Here is a 22,235-nt window from a genome sequence, read left to right on the forward strand (position 1 = left end):
ATCTCTGGACACATGTTAGTTTTGAAATACTTGTTGCAATTCTGTTGCTACTTATTGTACCCTGAACAAATGTTTCAATCACGTCAGAATTTCACGTCAGTGCAAATACTGGCATGCAGTTATGTGTGTATAGCGTTTCACGGTAAAGAAGAAAAGCAAAGTTTAGCTTGGAAACACAAAGTCATTATCAGAAACCTTCTTGAAACGGAACTTGTCAATTTGAATCGTTAAAAAAGAATCATCTATGATAGATCAGCACTAACTGACGCCTTTCACATGGACCCAAGATGCGCAGCTTTCTGAATGGCGTCAGCAAACCAGCAATACAACATGTGGACTACTGGAGACATCTGAGTGAATGTGATCGCCTTGATTAAAAACAAAGAATACATCTAATATATTCTGTCACTTCCGGGACTAATAACACATGGCGGATTAAACCAGTCTTATTCTTAATACTGACTACTGTTCACTACTGAATCATGACCACAAGCTGGTTGTAGTTACAAACGAGGAAAGAAAAAAACACACCAGTGAAAATTAGCCATCATTAATCACAACGCTGAAAAAAGTAGGGTTAAAGTTAACATCAGATTGTGTCAGCGTTATAAAAAGAATAAACTAGCCAAAACACAGACGAACAATTAGGAAAGGTGAGATAATGAGACTGAAGGAAATACAAGAAAAAAAACAAACAAAAAAAAAAAAACGATGTGCACTCCCTTGTTGTAGACGTCACCTGGGAAACAGGTTCAGCACCAAGGAGAGAGCCTGCTTGCTGCCCGCCTGCTTCCGCTGGGGTGAGCGGCTTCGTTAAGTGGTGATGTAGATTAGCATGCGGTGCTCTGTCTATGGTGCATTTGGTGTAGGTGTGCATTCCATAGTTTAACAGTCTGGATTCGTCTGTAAAATGGAGCTGTGATTGCGTCTGTCTTAACAACTAGATCTCTCTCAGTTTCTCCAAATTAAATTGTGTGTGTGTGTGTGTGTGTGTGTGTGTGTGTGTGTGTGTGTATATATATATATATATATATATATATATATATATATATATATATATATATATATATATATATATATCTATTGAAATTATGCAAAGATAACTGAAAGGGTATCATTTTCAATGGATGCACTATACAATAAAGTGCACATATACCACACGTCATTGTCCAGAATGGTTGTGTCAGCTGCAGGAGGGATTGTTAGCATAACTATAAATGCAGTCGCGTTTTTTTTTTTTTTTTTTTAAGGGGTTGGTTTGGTTCACTATGTAAAGCTATGTATTGAAGTTGGCAGCATAGAAATTAGTCCTTTCTGACAGCTGAACAAACAAGCTTTTGTGTGTGTGTGTGTGTGTGTGTGTGTGTGTGTGTGTGTGTGTGTCTCTGTGTGCGTGTGTGTGTGTGTGTCTCTGTGTGTGTGTGTGTGTGTGTGTGTGTGTGTGTGTGTGTGTCTCTCTGTGTGTGTGTGTGTCTGTGTGTGTGTGTGTGTGTGAGTGTGTGTGTTTTATTTGTTTTTTTTTTTACTTAGGGAAGGAAACCATAATAGCAGACACATTGCTAATAGAGTCTATTGGCAATAGCAAATAACCAGTGAGACGCAAACAGCAATGCATGTTTGAAAAAGATTCCTGCAATCTAAATGTGCTTGCTAATAGTGACTGTTACTACAGCATGCCATATACAGAAGCAAAGCTTAGTGCGGGAACTATTACCAGAAGGGATTCATGACACCAATGCCTCACAGCCCGGTAAATAACCAGAGGGGTCTTGGTGGGATGGAAGCAGCTCTTGAGCTTTGCTCTTGCAGGTTACTGACACCAGAGTAATCCTCGGGGTGGATTTCTGTTTCTTTGTATCTCACTTGCAGGCTTGTATTCGGCTGCTCCTTTAATTGTATCAGATTCAAGGCTCTGTGTTAGAGTGGCTGCTATAGAATTTATAAGCATGATGGGGTAATTCTTGATTCAGTTCAGAGAGCTTGTCAACCTGTTCTTGGCATTGTTATAGTAAAAATCTAAGATGTCTATTTCTATTTTATTTTATTGAATTTATTTAAAGTTAGAGCAACAGAGGCAATCGACTAAACATTAAGTATAACTGGCCCAGTTAGTTGTACGAAAATGAAACATGATGCTCTATTAGGCTTTTTGCAACACTGTGCAGAATTTTGATTTTGACAGTAATAACCTTGAAAACAAAATGCACAGTATATCAAATCCTGAATTTTTTTAAACCGCATATTAAAACTGGACACTATCAGTGTCATGAAAACATTTCGCCAGGAACATGTCTTGACAAGAAAATCGAAATTAGTGACTGGAATAATTCAAATTGGAGTGTGGCTGTGTTTATTCACATTGCCAATGGTCTAGTCACACTTCACCTGGGGCATTATTTATAAACAAAATGGAAAATATAATCACTCAGACAACATTTGTATTAAAAAAAGACATTGAGGAACATTGCTTTAATGTTTTATAGTTAACCCCCTACTAGTTACTACAGTAGTTAATTAATAAGTAAAAATAAATAAAATAATCGATGAAATGGTCATTCTAATAACGCAAGGAACACCACCAGTTTTATATTATTCATGAACCTGCTTATTTTTGCTTAAAAATAATACTTATTCATTGTCAAGGCTTCGTACTGTACATCAGGTGCTGCCCGCTGTGTGTCTCCTTGTGTGGAGCATGGCCACTGCCCCAACCTTACCTCCCCTCATTACTAGGCCCTGATGTGACACAGTGTGTCCTGTTCCTTTCACCGGTGCAGATTCCTGTGCAGGTTATAACTAGTTTATTTGAGGGAAGTCTGAACTGATCAGTTCCTCTGCTACCTTAGGGCACCTGACTTAAAACACTTCTGATTTTTTTCCTGGTGTGTTTCACAAGGAGCTGCTAAATTTTCCTTTTTGTTTCTCTGCCACCAACACCCTAAAATAACCAAGCTTCTCCTGTGCATCCAAGCCTTTTACAAAGCAATGCAAACCGATTGCATGTGTGCCATGGAATGAATCAAACAATTCCTCAATGTTAAATGGACTTTTTCATTGTGGGATTTGATGCCTAGAGGGTGCTTCACTGTAAATGAATTTTGGGACAATCAATAAAAGTCTAAACGGCACAGACATTTATAAAAGTGGAAACCCTGTGTGAACGGGACTGGGAACTGGGCCAGTCCAAAACTAAAACAAAATCCAGCTTAGAAACAGAAGTTCAAAAGCGTGCTGTCATTTTTATTTACAGTGTCAAAAAATTGCATCCACACACAAGCACAAAAAAATTTACTAAATCTTCTCAGTAGGTTAAAAGGGGTCCCTTGGTTGTGTCCTCCTTCTGGTCACAGGTGGAATTGCAGGCTCTATTGTTCTGCAGGTACAATCTGTTGCAGGTAATAAATAGGATAATATTATAGTTTTAAACCTGTACTATTCATTCAAGGGCTGACAGCGCTCCAGGTAGGCTGCGTAAAATATGTTTGGGGGTGTAAGGATATGGCAGAGGAAGCAGAAAGGAGCATTTAGTAGGACAGGGTGCCGGCTAGAAAGGACCGGACTTAGGATAGAGGAGTGGGTGAGGCCCTGACTCTAGTAGCAGACCAGCGGAGCCAGACATTTAAACTAGGATAGTCGCTGACTGAGGGCGACGATGCCGACAATCAGAGGACCCAGCAACCGAAAACACATACGAGGGTTATAACTCTGGGAGCCACCCTTCAGGAGTAAGACTGTAGACCAGGATATGAAAGGGGAGAGAGAGAGAGAGAGAGAGAGAGAGAGAGAGAGAGAGAGAGAGAGAGAGAGAGAGTACCCAGCATCTGAGACTTCTGTAAAGGGGCGCTCGTTAAACCCTGATTGGCGGAGACCTCACCATACCTGGTACCTGAAATAAGGACAAAGCATGGAGGTTCATATGGGACTCAAGCACTGGGAGTGGCCAAGTCTTGAAAGAAAGGCAGGATAAAGAACAGAGCCTCCAGGTGAGGCAAGATAAGCGCAGGAGCTGCAAAAGGACAGAGTGTGGCTGGGGGTCCCCTTTGACTCATATGGTGAGAACCCCCCTGAAGGTAAGAGAGGTGGATGCCTAGCCCTGATGTTGGGGAAGTGAGACTCACTTGCCCCCCAGAGATGACCAATGCGACGGCATGTATGAAAGGTGGAGGAGGAGGAAAACTAAACACTACACAGCGAAGGTGCAAGTGATCAGGGCTTAAATAGCAAATAGCTACTAATTAACAGGAAATTGGAAGCCCCAGCTCTACGCCCCCCGAACTACGCTCTAACATGTAAATTGAGTGCATAATGCAGGCCTTTTGTTAACTATATTCCTTCTGCAGCTTTTCAATTACCTAGGGATTGATTACTTAAGAAAACAGAGATGAGACTGTCTAGAAATCAACACTTTACAGGTCAGCTTGTGTAGACATGGCATCTCTGAGGGATGACCTGTGTACAGCAGCAGCAGCAGCAACGGGATAATACAGAGCAGTGTTTAATAACAAGATTCAGGGCTGACACACAGAACAGTATTTAATAACACGATTCAGGGGTGACACACAGAACAGTGTTTAATAACAAGATTCAGGGCTGACACACAGAACAGTGTTTAATAACAAGATTCAGGGCTGACACACAGAACAGTGTTAATAACAAGATTCAGGGCTGACACAGAACAGTGTTTAATAACAAGATTCAAGGCTGACACAGAGAACAGTGTTTAATAACAAGATTCAGGGCTGACACACAGGTGTTTAATGACACACACAGAACAGTGTTAATAACAAGATTCAGGGCTGACACAGAGAACAGTGTTTAATAACAAGATTCAGGGCTGAACAGTGTTTAATAACAGAGAACAGTGTTTAATAACAAGATTCAGGGCTGACACACAGAACAGTATTTAATAACACGATTCAGGGGTGACACACAGAACAGTGTTTAATAACATGATTCAGGGCTGACACACAGAACAATGTTTAATAACAAGATTCAGGGATGACACACAGAACAGTGTTAATAACAAGATTCGGGGCTGACACAGAACAGTGTTTAATAACAAGATTCAAGGCTGACACAGAGAACAGTGTTTAATAACAAGATTCAGGGCTGACACATAGAACAGTGTTTAATAACGATTCAGCATGCTACCCTGTATTGCTCTGGGTCTTTAAACTGATTATTACTCTCCATTTGGTCTCTCACCTAACTGACTCCAGTTGAAGACAACTGGAACTCTTTCCTTTCTTAAAATGCTACATATTGATTGTGATGTGATGATACAATTTGTATTGATGAGTTTCTTTACCCTAATAACAGTTCTAATTGTGGGTACAGCTGCGCTAAGTTTCAGATTGACCAGCATCTACATAGACTCAGCATGTTTATTGTATAGGACATACAGCTCTGATTAAGTGATGATTTAGGTCTGAGCTCTTTGATTGACTAGTTTGCCTCCATACTCATCTGTTCTACATGGAGCTTTTTAGCTGAAGATTTTTGTGTTGCAAATGCAAGTATTTTGTGTAACTTTCCTCATTATATTTGAATGTTGTGGTCAGTATCCAGTGCATTTTTGCTCAGGAAACTGAGGTTGTGGAACAGCTGTGTAATACGATCCCATTCGTACCTCAATTGAATAAGTACTGTGAAACATGCTGAAAGACCACTTGCCACTGCTATTTTACTTCCATTGTTCTCTGTAAAACAATGCTTTCCTCCAGCTGAAGCAGATAGGAATATGGGAAGAAATATATTCCATTATCAGCACTTTATTGCCGTGCACCTGTGGTTCAGTGATAACGCACTGAAGACAAATAGTTTCTAGTATTTCATGCCCACTGTTATTAGTCTGGGGAGGGGGTGGGGGGTATTCAGCATGTATGGGCGCAGCGGAAAACATTTTCTTAACCCTGTTTTTACAAATTGCATTGCCAATAAAATAATGAGTGTTTCATTTTCCAAGATGGTTGTCAAAGCTTGATTATGATTGACGCTTGTTATTGTTCAGACACTAGAAGATGATGGCATCAGTGATTGCAATCTACACTCACTTTCACCCTGGTTTCTTCCTGCAGCTGAGATCTACACAGTTGTCAGTCTGAATGATTCATTTTGTGGCACGGAAGAAAGATAAGGATGTGTGCCCTTCCTTCCACTGTTAAGATTATCACGGATGGGGATATTGCCTTCAGTCGCAGCTCTTTTCTTTAACTTTAATGTGTTTTCTTTATTGTACAGCTGTAACTGATTACACATTTCATTGTGATCTTCAAAATAGAATGTGATTTGGCATCTTTTAATATTTGACTGGCATTGGAGCATCTGAACAGAAGGAAGCAGTGCCCTGTCTTTTTGTTGGTTGGGTATAGCATAGATGCAGTCCTGCAACAGCACAGTTAAAGGGAGCTCTTGATGCTGGTTTGTAACGGTGATACAGATTTCAACCAGCCTGCCACATTTCTTTCAGCTTTCATTTTCAAATTGTTGATCTGTATATTGCTGCCACCCACCTCTGTGTTTTGCTCCGGAGAGAGTATCATTTGTATCAGTACATATGTTGGAAAAGGCAGCACATTTTTCTGATCATTTTTATTTTTCTTTCGAAACAGGAGGGAGCAAAACCAATTCTTCTGAATTTTTGCGTTTTCATTTGTACTTTTGCATTTAGACTAACTTGCAATTGGAATTGGATTTCACTTTGGCTGTCAATTCCTTACTTTGTCAGTTAACTTATATATTTATTCTGGCTGTTACTGTTGGAATCTGGAGGAAGAAATGAACTCCTGATGCAATTACTACTACAATATTGCAGAAATACTGATGTGACAGTGCATTCAGAAAATGTTTGAAAAAGAAAATGTACACAAAGCCTCCCATAAGTAATAGAACACAACCCTTAACCATTAAACTGCAATGCTTTTCCAATGACTGTCAGAGGGAGGAGTACACTTAAAATTTTTTAAGTGAAACACTGACATGCTCCAAATGTCTTGGCAATAGTTGTTCTATGGAAATGTTCTGTGCCCTTGAGAAATAGTGACGTACGCAAGCTTTTATTGCTAACAGAAGCTTCTGCTTCAGTTATAGTTTTTATTGGGGTTCTGATTTTGTATTCCGATCCTGTTGTTACACAGTTAAAAGCACTGCCTCAGCAAACAGACTTTGCAAGCAGAGGTTTATTACTTTTAATCCACCATTTTTGCATCAGCTGAAGGCTCATTACTGGAGCATTGAATATCCCCGGCCTTTAATGCCATTACGCTTGTTTGAAAGGTGTGGTCTTGCAGCTGTTAACAGATCTTTTAAATAGAAAAGCGCTTAACCAAAACATTTATACAGATCATTAAAATAAATTAGGCCTATAGGGTAAACTTGTGCAAATAGAAAGTATGCCTATTTCAGATTCTCTCACTGCATAAGCCTCCTATAGTATTCTATAAGTGTCTGAAACATACCATGTACTAGTATACTATAGGAACAGTAACATTATACTATAGTAAACTATATTGTTTTAACCGCTACTATAGAAAACTGTAGTATTTTAAAATTGGACAATAATGTGCTGTATCATGCTTTGAACAGCAGTCGCACTGGACTTTATGAGATGGCTGTGACTGGAATGTGATACAAACATCCTGCAGCTCAGACTTCCTGCCGTCTGCCCTCAGAAAAACTGAACAGATACAATGCAATGCAAGCATGCCTTGGGGATCAATACAAGAAATACTAATGCATAGAACATTCATTACGCAGGGGTAACACGGCTTCCTGTGAACTGAAAGGGGGTTGAATACAATATGGTGCTTCCCCAGAGAGGCTCTGGTCAGAGTGTAGGGCTCGGGATTGCTGTCTAATAAAAAGCTATCTGCCTTGACTTCTCTGTAGCCTGGTAGGTAGCGTCTTTCTAAAGATTACTACAATACTATTCTGAATTCAACACTTGTTATAATCACAACATAGAGACGGCTCTCGTGGTTTATGATGTCACAGAACCCCTCGATTAAATATTTTGCACTACAGCTAATATATTATTCTATATATAGAGCAACTTCTGCAAATTAAAAAAAATATATATGTATGCTGCTTTAGCTAAGACTTCAGAGACAGTATTAGATGAAGGTATATTGATTGTTTTGTCAATTGTTGAATAATAGCAATAATTAAGCTGACAAATCTTTAATGTTTCATTTTATCCAAAAAACAAACATCTGTCAAAACAAGCCAGACTGAGACAGAAGCATAATAACCTAGACACATGGTTTACAACATTCAAATGTTTGCTGACAACCAGGAAAATAAGAGCACTCTGAAGATAACTGTGACTGACGTCACTGTAGTGAAAAACAAGCAGAAATGCACTTGAAGAAACTTAACAAATCCACAATCAATTGATCTAGACACTATTACTGCAGAATTACACAACAAGAGTCGTTAAAATAACCCCTAGGCAGTGTTGGGTGGTAACAGATCAGGCACTGGTGATGAAGACCAACCAATCTGCTTTCATGGCTCACAGTATCTCAGAGAATAAGCACAACCAATGCCCTTAAACATCTGCTTTCATGGCTCACAGTATCTCAGAGAATAAGCACAAACAATGCCCTTAAACATCTGCTTTCATGGCTCACAGTATCTCAGAGAATAAGCACAAACAATGCCCTCAAACATCTGCTTTCATGGCTCACAGTATCTCAGAGAATAAGCACAAACAATGCCCTCAAACATCTGCTTTCATGGCTCACAGTATCTCAGAGAATAAGTACAACCAATGCCCTCAAACATCTGCTTTCATGGCTCACAGTATCTCAGAGAATAAGCACACACACTGACTGTGGTTCTAGGGTTACTTTGTTTGGCTGCTTGAATTTTGTTGGTTTCTATGGCAGCTTGTGAGGCTTTTACGTACGAGTGCCTTGTTGGATTAATGTAAAAATGTGTATTCAGCCTCACAATGGAATGAGTCAGGCACCAAGACAGATGTTTTTACCAGTCGGGTAAGCCCCAAACCCCAGACCCCACAGAGATCTGTGAGTAAAATCATTTGCAAATATGCATTGGTGTGATTCGCCATGTGAGACAAACATCCTTCTATGAAGGCAATTGCTTATCTTACCACTCCACACTGAACAGCCTGAAAAAGGGGTTTTAAAAAATAGGAAAAAATTAATGGAAAGCGACAATTAAAATGAATTGGGAAGAAATTGCTAAAAATAATATCAAAAGGCTATGGGCATCTTGTAAAGCAGCAAGTTGCATTGCTAATCCAAGCATTTCCTCATTCGAAGCACTCCCGAAGTTTATTTCACTGGGGATGTTTATGACGGATTTGCGGGTGAATCAGCACACTTTTGTAACATGCATTTGGTCCGTTTGTTAGGTTGTTCGAAAAAAAATATGAATATCTGGGTAAAAAGTACAAAAATAAATGTGTGACAAATTGGCTCGTTTTCTCAGTACAATTACTGCAGCTCAGATGACCTACTGCGAATATCAAATTAGGTGTAAATGAACCAATTCAAGATCATCTGATCACTTTTCCATAACAATCTTGCCCAATATAAGTAACAGCAGATGAGTCTTGATGTGGCCTTTTATTGATTTTATGATTTTAAACCTCTGAACTGTGTTAAAGCTTTGAAACACATGTCTAGCCAGCTGATGTATGTACACTGTTTTGCATATTATAGAACATGCACATACTATAACATGCATACTTGGATTAGAATCTCAGTTCAGCCACTAATTCGCTGACCTCGGATATGTCTCTCGACCATCAAGCTATCAAACTGGGCAGACGCAGAACTGCTCCTGGAAATGAAATGCTAGATAGGCAGTCATTGGTCCATACTTTAAAAATAAGCACAAATCCCTTAGAATGCAAACGATGCACTGGATGTCAGTACACAAAGGAGTGCAATTATTGAACAGAATCATTGAAAACCGGTTCAGCTTCTGCCTCCAGCAGATCAGAAGAAGCAGAACTCTGCATCCCAGCAGGTTATCTGAAGCACTGATGATTTGACCAGGTATCAGTCTTTTCACAGTTTTTTTTTTTTGTTTAGTTTTTTTTTTTTTGAAGGCACAGTTTATTGCCTGAAGCAGCGGGACAGAGAGAAATAGCATCCGGGAAGAACAGAACATTTGTTTTCAGAGGAAGAAACAATTACTGTTGGCTTTTTCTGGAAACAAAGGTAAAAAAAATATAAAATAAGCATGATAAGAGCTTTTACAAAACTGCTGAAAAATCCATAATTTACTGAGCAGATATATCACTTCCATTCTGGCACTTACACAATACATATATTTGTGTTTGTGTGTTTGTGTGTGTGTGTGTGTGTGTGTGTGTGTGAAGCAGCACTGGCACTGGGAGTGTGATGCAGTATGGTATATTGTGTACTGTATGGTTATCTGGTTCTGGGTGTGTGATGGGGTTACAAGGCCCTGCAGTATTAAATGGATTTGCTTTGCTGAGTAATAACTTGTGTATGGGACTGTGTATTTTATGTGGTTATTTTAAAATGCTTTTTGTATATATGAATAAGCAGGCTGGGGATCTTTAAGCACCCTGCCCGGTGTTTAAACTCCATTCTTGTGGCTCCTGTCTGCCACTCCTCCCAGTCTCGGGGAGCAATAGGACAATAGCATTATTACTATAGGGGTGTGATGTGTGTGGCAGTCTGGCTCCTGATAGGCATTATTGTTTACAGTATGTGGTAGGCAGACGGGTAAAGTATGAGAAATATTTATGGTAAAAATAACTGAGAGGAAATAAATAACAAAGGATCTCAGGTTTGTTAGATATGCAAACCACTTTAAAAAGCTCCACCCATAAACAGCTGTTTGCAGTGAAGCAACAGAAAAGAGCCTTTAGAAGACATTGCAATACTTTATAATGTGACAGGAAGTCTGGAAGAGGGCTGATTTTACAGGTTGACTAAAGCGCTTAAGAGACAGAAATGCATCAAATATTAACAGAGGCAAATAGGCACCGCATTGTCTTGGGTTTTGTCAGTGTCCCAGGGATTTTTTATATTGCTTTTAGCTCTCCCTTTCCTCAAAGAAACTAGTACTTGCTGAACTGTTGCAAACGGATTCAAGTACAGCGAGGTTCAATAAGGCAAACCCAAGGGCACTTCCTGAAAGGGTTCCAAAGGAGACCGGCAGTGAATTGACTGTAGGGAGAGTACACTTAAGAACAAGAGAGAATGCTCAGCCTTCTTATAACAAACAGCACTTTCTTATTATGAGAAAACAAAACTGAAGAAGCATTGACCCTGCTTACCTGATCCCATCCGGGGGCCATGCAGGCTCAGTTAAACTGCTGAAGCTGTGATTACCTGTTTGAGCGCATGAGGTGTACAGTCTTTAAGCCTGTGGGAATCTTTTAAGAATGTGACTTCTTTCAAAGCCATCAGAGATCCAAAAACAGGATTTTGTTACTGGGATTCAAACCAGCATTATCAGAAATGTCCTTCTAGTCACCAGTAAGAACAAAATACTTACAGTTTCAACTGAAATGTGACTTAAAATAACTCATTTATGGAAAGGCAAGTACCTCTGCTCCTTAGACAGAATGATGCCTGGTGTTGCTTGGCAACCTTAGCCAGCCTATGTTTGCTTCACACAGGATCAGAGAAAGTGTTGCATGATCCAGTACTGCCTTAGGCCACAGTCTCTTGCACTCTCTGTATTGTACATGAAAAAAAAAAATTCCTCAGCAGACAAAACACAAACAAATAGCTTAGATACATATACATGCAGCATATCACAACTGAACAAACTAGAAAGAAGAATTAGACGTAACCCGACACCAGATTGTATTATTAAATATACTACTAATAATAATAATAATAATAATAATAATAATAATAATAATAATAATAATAATAATAATAAACAATTGTAGTACCTCGAATCAATTTACTTAAAACCCTCACAAGTCTGATATTTGTGTTGATGTGCAAGGTTTAATTCTTCATTTTAAATTCTATGCGCATGTTGAGGATTTATAGTAAAACCACTGAGTATTATTTCTATTGATAACCTTGATAAAAGGCATTCTGAGTGACAGAAGGAGAATGGGACGACAGGACCAGGCTGCCCTTATCTCCGTGAGGGTCAGTCTTATACTGACTGCCCTGTAATTGGATGCCATTTGGGTTTAACCTGTAAACTTACTAAAATGGATACGCTGACATTGGCCTAAATTACATTTTTTAAGTTTCAAATTGGTTCTTTTATGCTCTTCTGCCTTGAAAGAAAACTGATTTAAAAAAAGAGAATACAGTACTTTTCTTTTTACATTGTGACAGACTGAAATAGATTTTCTCTAAATTGTAGATAAGCAGAATATCTGGGGGTTTTACTAGAAAACATTTCTTAAGATTAACTATTTCAACAATGCAGACTTCCAGAGCTTTGCAAATCTGCCCCTATATTTAAATGCACTAGTATGTCATAAATCTACACTACATGTAATACATTTTGCATATGGACACATGTTTCTATAAAACATAGACTCTAGGCCAATGTGTATGTGTGTCTAGGACAGACTGTCTTTTGGTGGCCGATGCAAGGAGAGGTCATTGAGATAGTGTGAATATGAAGCAATGACATTCAGAGACTCACTTTTAAAAAGCAGATGGTAGCTTGTGCTCTGCATTAACTCAGTTGCACAGATTCAGCAATTTGTATGCTTTCTGTTATCAGTATCCAGGAGGGATTGTCCTTCTTCTAATACAAATGATTGTTTTCTGTGACCAGTATCCAGGAGGGATCGTCCTTCTCCTAATACAAATTATTGTTTTCTGACTTAATCCGAGTTTTCTTTCCCTTCCTGGTATCATTAATAAGCTTTTCCTTCAACTGACAATGTGCTGAACAGTCACATTTGTATTCATCCCCAAGGTCATGAAGTGGTGCAAAGGGAATGGTTTAAAATGTCTTTTTTTCTGGAGGAATACTTTTTTTTGGAAACAATGAAAAGCCTTGGGCAAAATCTATAATCCTCTCCATAGAAGGTATGAAATCCCTCGATAGTCTGAATCCAAAAGCACTGTCCTGTTGCAATTTTAAGACCAAAAACAGATTACCAGCACAGCAGGCAAACAGATAACCAGCACAGCATGCAAACCGATAACTAGCACAGCATGCAAACAGATAACCAGCACAGCATGCAAAAGGATAACTAACACAGCATGCAAACAGATAACCAGCACAGCATGCAAACCGATAACTAGCACAGCATGCAAACAGATAACTAGCACAGCATGCAAACAGATAACTAGCACAGCATGCAAACAGATAACTAGCACAGCATGCACAAAAACGGTGGTCAGATTCGCATTATACAAAATACTTGCTTTGTGTAAGGTGTGGTGCATGATGGTTCTGAAAGCCTAGCCATGATTTCAATAAGAACTACAGTAATACAATAGATTGTACCTGGGATGTAATAATTGTAATGACTTCAAGAGCCAGTAGCACATCCATAAATGTTACAACAACACCTGCAAGATGTATTGGACCTCACTGTGCTGTTTCCTAAATTCTGGGACCACTTGAAATAACTTTCAGTACTTTTTTGCCATTATGAACTGCTTCAGGCAGCTCCAGTCTATGCTGAAGCTTGGTGGTAGGTTAACATTTTTGGCTGCATTCCCGGAGTTAGTGTCTTCATTCTTTCCAGTCCGGTAATAGCAGGTGCACCACGAGAAAAGTCAGACGATGCACCTATATTCTCACTTGAGAGTTTCCCTGAGCTAACTTCTACAGACTGTTGCTGCTCAGGCTGCCTGGGTAAGGTCTGCCTGGCATTGTGTGCAGCATTGTCATCTAGGATGGATGTTCTCAATGGCCTATCAGTTTTAAAAATGTTTCATTCAAATGTCATATTCACATTTTCATAATATGCCTCCTGCAATGGTAATTGTATGCAGTAAATTAATTACAATGACCGCTCTGGTTGTGAGCCAAGGTCAGAACATGTATTGGGTTGTCATCTCGTGCCCTGTTCCTAACCAGAAGTCTGGTCATTCTGAACTGCCATTCCAGCATTTGGTTGAGGCTATTTATTCATTCATTCATTTTTATGTTACGGTCATAATAGAAAAGTCATTTTAAGGAATATCAACCAACTCTGAAAACCACCCTGACAGTATATTTGTGTATATTGTGGCAGCATGAAATAAAACAGAACAGCGTTTTTTTGTTGTTGTTGTTGTAATTATTATTGTTATGGCTACAACATTATAATAACTGTCATTTCGACTTGCAGATGTGTAGACTAGATATTATCTTTTATATGTTATTTTTCCTATATTTATCTTTTTATTCTTGACTGTAGTCAGGACCATGTTTCTTGAAAATGAACCTCCTAATAAATAATTTGTAAACATTTATAGCAAACACGATTTTAAGAGCTTATATCGTTACTAGTCATTTTAGAAAAAACAAACCTGATATGATGACAGTGTTTGAATGACAGGGTACTCCTATTGAGACGAGCAGGTAAATCCTGATTCCTGCAGTCTTGCAATTCAAGAGAAAGGGAAAGTACAGCATGAAAACATTTTGTTTCTAATTGAAAAACAATGCATGTACAACACTCTGAAGGTTAAATTATGATACTGGGTCTTTAAAGAGATTTAAGGTAGGCAAGCAAATGTTATCATTCATAGTTTATTGTCATATTCCAGTTCATAAGATGAAACGATGTGAGAAGATTTTAAACCTAAAGCATGCCTTTTGAACTGTTTTCATGATCTTTAAAATGGTGTCGATCTGGAATGAAAAAAAAAACCCGGAGAAACACTTCCACAAAGGTCAGACCAACAGGTCACGATCCAACACATGACATGAGGGAGATGGCAGATAAACCCAGCCAGACTGCAGGAACACAGCTCACCATAAAACGTGGCTTTAATAATGTACAAGATGGAAGTGGAATACCATGATAGTGAAGGATAACGTGAACTATGTATTAATGTGTTTACCAAGCTTCAAACTCTTTCAAATATGGATGAGAAATAAAACCAAGTTCCTATGTAAATGAATCAGCAGCAGCAGTTGTTGATGCATAGTTCACCCTCGTGTCTCTATAAGTCACATTGAATGACTAATTCTTAATAATTAATAATGTCATTTGAAGATTGCAGAACGCGTGTTTACCGTACAATCAGTTTATAATATACTTGACCTATTTTAGCACTGACATACCTAAAGGTGGGTAACAGACTTGCTTACTCCTGTTATTGTAGAAAAATACATCTGTTTTTTTGTGAGCAAGTGCTGGTAATATTCCATGTTTGCATGTCTGTATCACGGGTTCAGAACATGACTGGCCTTTTCCATTGGGCTGGATCTGTCTACAAAGTGCTTGCTACTGTAACAAAGGCTTAATGCTTGCTTTTTCATGGAAAACAGTGGAATATCTAGTACCTTCTTATGAATTCACTTGTGCAGTGCATGTCATTTAGAGAAAATATAGTTGTTGTTTTTTTGCATTTGAAGGGATATGAGATGGTAATGCATATACAATATATGGAAATGTCATGTTCTTTGATGCAAATAAAAGTGAAGCACATTTCAGTTGTGTTACCATTATGTTTGGTAATACTTAATAAGGTTGGTATCATCGGTTAAATGGCTGGTGATATAACCCTTTATCAATATTGGAACACAATTTAAGAAGTGAATTATCCTGTTGGCTAAGCTAATGGTTAAGCACCCTGAACTAATACAGTAGTGACTGAGACACATGGTCTTGCTGCAAGTGCAGCTGTGCTTCTAGAGGCACATCAGATAATAACAGGACCCACTGTGGGATACAGTGTTAGCCATGACAATTTGAATGTCAATGCTTTCATGTGTCTGAAATGACCTAATCATTCTAATTTAACATACAAAAAATGTTTTAATTTCAAATTTAAAAAAAAAACAAAACTGAACAAAAGCCAATAGGTATAGTTGGAATTGTAGGACTTGATACCAGTCTATTGCAAAAATGACAGCCAGGTGTCAAGCTGACCCACTCGGACTGTTGTGGCAGAAAGCCCTTGTGTACAGAGCAGTATGATATCAAAATACCTGGTCACTGAATGGTAGTGTGTTTTTACAGGACATTTGTCTGCATATATATATCCTCTATGGCCAGTGTTGCTGATACATTTTATGTTGCCCTGTGGTGCGTTTTAGAATGTATTTTGAAAAACTAAAATACAGTAATGTTTAGATTAGATTCTAGATAAGACTGCCAGCTACAGCTATGGCCAAAAGTGTTGCAGTACCTAGAATTTTCAGATATAATGAAAAAAACATATATGAACATAATTTGGATCTTTTATTTAAGATCATGCAATCAAAAAAACTACAAAGTGATATCACAAAAGTCTACCGGAAGCCATAAAAGTAATATAGAATTTCATGTTAGATTTCGAAATGTTACATTTTTCAGTTTTTGTCAGTTTTACGTTAAATATTTAGAAAACTGCAATATGGTGTGTAATTCAATATGTTAACATAACATTATCCAGCAACTTTCATTGGACTTTATGAAGTACAATTTGCCAGTTCTATAGGGGGATGCAAAATCTTTGGCCATAGCTGCAGGTAAAGGGTTACAGATGCTTTCCTCTGAGAGGCTTGAGCAGAAAATAACCAAAAACTCAAGCAAAAAGTCATCCTACTTTTAAATGTAGTGTGTTATTTCCTCTAGACATTTATTTTGCCCTCTATTTAGTTTGGATGATGGCCAAGACTGGTACAGAGTCTCTGGTTTTTCTTAGTAATACCAGCTGCATTGAGTCTCAGAGCTGTTGAACTTAATACCAGAGCTCCAAGTCTAAAATACATGACAGCCTTAACTCCCCCCCAAAAGAATAAACAGAATCCAAAACAAATACCTGGCCCACGGTTTTACCAGCAGCATAGTTTGAAAAGCTTATTGAAAATGTGCAGTATATGCCTATGACAGGATATCGTCACCACCCAGGAATTAGAGGTCAGAGACAGAAGCTGCAGTTTAAAGTACAAGTAACACAAAAACAAACAAACAGGGCATGAGGGCCAACATAAAAGGTCTAACAAAGACTAATCAACCACCCTAAACAAACAGGGCATGAGGGCCAACATAAAAGGTCTAACAAAAGACTAATCAACCACCCTAAACAAACTGGCACGTGGCACGCTTATTGAAAACATTCAGTGTATCCCTGTGACAGGATACCGTCACATCCCAAGATGTTATTAGCTGGAATTAAAGACTCAGAGACCGAAGCTGCAGTTTAAAGTGTGAGGCATGGCACCAACTCAAATCATTTTATACATGTGGCCACTCCCCAATTCCCAGGAATGGCTAACTGGGGAATGGCCACACCTCTGCTTGCTGGCAGGGACAGATTTAACCCCATCCCTCCCAACCTCACATTCCCACACACACTATATATTCTGGACATTTGTTTTATCAATAGTACTTTATATGTTATAACAATAAAACAAGTCTTGGCCTGCAAATTCTGCTAAGACTTTAGATTTTTTTAAATAGCATTAATTGAACTCCATATCCCAGTTGTAAAATTGAAGCAGTCTTTTATTTTCTGAAATCCGTGCATCTTTATTTTTTTTGGTTCAGCCTTTAGCAGTTTCTTTATACAATGATTTCCTCTGCACAAGGTGGAACATTGATTGTGCCAATGCATGCAACATGGCTGCATTATGTTTACTGCATCAAAGAGGCAAAGGGCAGATTCCACCTTCCATTACTTGATTAATCACAAACACCAGCATCTTTTTTTAGCTACTTAGTTAGTGAAGACACAGCAGTTATCCCATTATTCTCTAAACTGGCACAATTAAAACAAAATCAAAAAGACCTCTTGTCTTTCTATTGTATTTACACTTGCACACTACTACTGTACACCACACATTTGTGAACCTGCCACATCTGAAGAGAAAAACATAGATTTTCCAGAATCAATTTTCCTTCCTGTCATAGAAAGATCCTCAGTGATGACATTGATAAATTATTCTGTAATGAAGATTAGTTCAAAACAAACCAATCAGTAAAAAAAAAAAAAAAAAAAACAACAACAATCATATCAATGGTATTAATGTAAATGCAAAATTAGAGCGATCAATTACATGAACAACAGATCACTGAGCTGCAGCAAACGGCATGTCATGGAGGTTTGACATACACACGGATGTCTCCATGTACTATAATTTCATCAGATGTGGACATGCAGTTCTCTGTGTATACCTGTATGTAACAATGTTTGACAGACTGACAGGACCCCCCCCCCCCCCCCCCTCTGTTCTTATACTATAAAAAACCTGTTCTCAAGAATACCTGTGCCAAGTTTCACCATAAGAGCATAGGAGATCACTATTAATACAAGTCACAATGTAAGTGTGACAAACAGACCGATGGTCTATCTGACAGACGGGCATGTACATATACACTCACATTATGATGGACAGGCCTACAGAAGTTAAGGAAGCTTGAGCTGGAATGCATAATGTAATCATCCCTGACTTTGTAATGCTCGGGCAGAATTTGAAGACTATAAGAGACTAAACCTCTTCAGTGTATTTTGCAAAACGTGAAGGTGAGAGGCTTCTAATCACTTTGCTTAGTATTACTTTTATTATCCTTTTAGCTGTGCCTCAGCCCCCTAAGATCTGAACATGTAAAGCAGGTTGACTTTTCTTCTGCAAACCTATGGAGGGTGGATTCACTGTGGTACTGTCTCGTTCTTAAAGAAGTGTGTTCGCAAGTCTGTTGAGTTTATGTGATCTTGCACCCAAGCATTTATTAAGAAATCAAGCCTACCGTTAGTGTGGGCTCTGATGATATGCTGTATTTGTAAATGTAATGCAATAATTACACACTGCAATCAACTACTGCCAAATGGGAGGTGAAATGATAAAAACTGAATCTGCTCAAACAGATAAAAACACACACATTTGCATACTAGTATAGACAGGTCATAGTTTCCCCAAGGAAACCAATAAAAGTGTGGATTAGCAGGATCAAACAAGTCCTTCCAGACTTTCTTCTTAGCATGGCTCATTAGGGTTTCTGACTACTATAAAATGGAAAACCCATGCATGAATAGATTCCAAATTCACATCACGGAGCATCATGATATTTTGGCAACTTTATATTTGATAGCTAGATTTTACCCACTGTTGTACTGAGCTAAACATGTTTTGATTTACAAATGCTATTACAACATAAGATGGTAATTTCTCCTGCACTTAATCTTGTAGATACATTAGAAAGAGAGACGATGAAGCTAAAGCCATCGCTGCAGAAAAAGCTTGGTGATGTGTAGGTACAGCCCGGCTCGTTTAAAAGAGTGTTTCCCAAGCTTATATATTCCATCCTTTTATCTGTTGTTTGGGTTATCAGCATTGTCTCCGGCCCCCCTTCTGTTACAGACCTCTTGGTTCTTTGCCTGTTTGTATAATTTAATTCAGAACATACCCGTTTGTGAAATACAGCCATGTAGATACTGTTTCTTGCAGGCTAATCTCTTTCTGTGTGGCAGTGTGCTTGTTCTGATTGCTGCTAGAGACTGAGCTACAGCATGAGAAGCACTGCACCAGGAAGAAGCGTGACATTCTACAGGGTTGTCTTTGACATGGCTGCTGTTTAATAACTGAAGCATAAAACATGAACAAAGAGCAAAAATATTTTTAACAGAAGAAAAGGGAAGGCCAGTGATAATATTGCCAGCACTAATACCAGGAGAGAAGTGGAGGTTTTAACATGAGGTTAGTTTCTTTAAGCTTTGCTATTTTGTTTCACAACCATTTTTAGGAATGCTGATTGGAGGCTATTAGTACTGATGAAGAATATGATTACTTTCTTGTATCATTGAGTGCTTATTAAAATAGTAAGCTAAGGCTGTGTAGCACGTGTAAACCATTATCCAGACCACAAACCCACTGGAATGGTGCTTTTCTGTGGAAGACTTGCGGTTGGTGATCTAATGTCTAGACCAGCTGACATCTGCTGGTGTCTGAATCTATCATCTCTCCACTGGCATAAAAAAAGGACTTGATTAATCAATGGTATGTTCAGAACAAACCCACAAAACATAGATGTTTGAATTGTATTTTGGACAGCTACTTAAAACCTACCTAAAATGTGACTATACCCTTAATATTAATTTGTGGGTGTTTTTTTATGTTGAAATAAAATGAAATAATGAGTAGGATTGGTATCACTACTCTAAAGAATGAAAGTGGCGCTGGAACAGTGAGGCTAGAGCAGTATAACGTTTTCTAAAAGTCAAGCTATGATTCACCCAAATGAATTACTACAATATGGAATGCAGCTTTTATTACTTACTGTACAAGGTGGTTATTCAATACAGAATTATTTACTCTCAAGGAAGTTATAGTTGTCTGCATGTGTATACACATATTAACAATATTAAAATGTAATTGAAATGATTGTTTTTTCTAAAAAAACAAACCTTGTCTTCCTCTGCACTGAAAAAACAAGGTTATAGAGAATGTAATAATGTTCATGTGTTCATAAAATGATGTGATTCTCTTAACAAACTTGAAAAGTCAATAGGTAATTTAACTGTCCTCAAAACCCTACGTTCACTCTGTGTAACTACTAGCTATGAGTATAGTACATTTACAGGGAAAACATGATGCAAAGTATACATTTACTCAGCTTGGGAAATTGCAGAAGTTAGTTAATTATTGAAGCCCTTTTCCAACTTTGAAAAATCAAATACAAAGTTTGTAAGGGGCAGCCCTTTCTCTCGAAACCAATTTTCAGAATTTCCCAAAACAGACTTAATAGTGTTCTTTGGGCACAGCAGGAGTCATGGAGCCAATGTCAACATATAAAACCACTGTGTAGTTTATAGTGCTGCACGGTTTAAAATAATGACATTCCCAGGAGTGCCACCAGAACCGAAATAAATCATTTTCAGCTTTCTTTACAAATGCTGTTAAATCAGTGGCACAGGACGCAACCAGCATCATTATTAGAGACAGTGTGCTCTTTGAAATAGCACGACTGAGACTCCCTCTCTCTCTCTCTCTCTCTCTCTCTCTCTCTCTCTCTCTCTCTCTCTCTCTCTCTCTCTCTCTCTCTCTCTCTCTCGTCACAGAATAATTGATCTCCGGGAGCTGGTGCAGTTGAGACTGAAGTGTGAGAATCACACTGATAAAATGTTCAGAACATGTTAGACACAAAGCATGTCAAAGGGGGCCTCGGGCCCAGATTCTTTCTATTTCCCGGCACAGTGTTGTATACACTGTACACACACCAGTATCAGTAGAGCTCAGTTCTGCACAGTGCCTGGTGGCCAGTGTAGGGACAAGCAGTGCAGTTACAGTACTGAGTCCTGTTTGCCAGACATGTTACATTACAATTGTTCTGTTTCCCATGTCCTGCGTATAATGTCATAGCAGTTACAAGGAGAGGTATCTGCAGCCTGTGTTGGAACGGATACATCTATTACAAACCACACTTTACTTTAAAACGTTTTTTGTATTGTCCAAGTGAGCAAGTCAACTTGTTACCTATCGGGACTTAGCAGTGAAATGCAGATATTAGTTATTGAAGTTCCTGTTGAACAATACATTGGAAATATTGAATCTGTTCCAGACAAATACCAGACATCATGCCTCTCTGGAGGAGCTTATATATTGAAGCCAGCAGTATGTCAGCAATAGTTTTTGTCAGTTTTCCTGACATTGTAATAAAGGATTGTTCATGCTGAAGGTCAATACTGTCTAAAGGCATTTTGATAGATATTGTTCAGCATACACTAGTGTTATGGTAGGGATAGGGGGAAGGTGTGCAGTTTAAACAAAGGGCCATCAATGCAATTCACTGCAGTACTGCATAGACACAAACACTCCTGCAGCTTCGAAGAGGGATAACGGCATCTTTGTATGCTAGTATTGCTTATAATAAGGGTGTTTCTAAATAGAGTCAGGTGTCAGAGTGCAGTGTCTGTCAGAATGTCATTCTTAGGTAGGTCAAGGCAGCACATTCGTAAAAAATGGTTTTATTTGGGGTTAATCATGTCCCTGTGGCTCAGATTTCAAGATTTATGATAATTTTACAATTACAATTTTACATTGTAAACATTTCAGTGATTTTATGAAATTGTTCTATTTTTTAATTATTTACTTGTCACTTAAAAAAAAAAAGTATTTCAACTGGCTTCCTTACAGATTCAGGTGTGATTATAAAT

The 22,235-nt window shown here is 38.4% G+C and overlaps 1 protein-coding gene across 4 annotated transcripts in view; it reads left to right on the forward strand.

Moving 5' to 3' along the window:
• LOC121327979 (ecto-NOX disulfide-thiol exchanger 1-like) overlaps nucleotides 1–22,235 on the forward strand; it is a 63,658-nt gene that overhangs the window by 665 nt on the left and 40,758 nt on the right. For 3 of the 4 annotated variants that reach the window (XM_041272378.1, XM_041272377.1, XM_041272375.1), the window contains exon 1: nucleotides 1–800. This exon is cut by the window's left edge. The exons of the other annotated variant lie outside the window; for it this stretch is intronic. In XM_041272378.1, coding sequence (XP_041128312.1) covers nucleotides 662–800 — 139 coding nt within the window. In that variant the 5' untranslated portion in view covers nucleotides 1–661. The remainder of the gene's footprint in view (nucleotides 801–22,235) is intronic. 4 annotated transcript variants of the gene reach the window in all.

This window comes from Polyodon spathula, chromosome 15 (assembly GCF_017654505.1).
Source record: "Polyodon spathula isolate WHYD16114869_AA chromosome 15, ASM1765450v1, whole genome shotgun sequence".
Lineage (NCBI taxonomy): Eukaryota > Metazoa > Chordata > Actinopteri > Acipenseriformes > Polyodontidae > Polyodon > Polyodon spathula.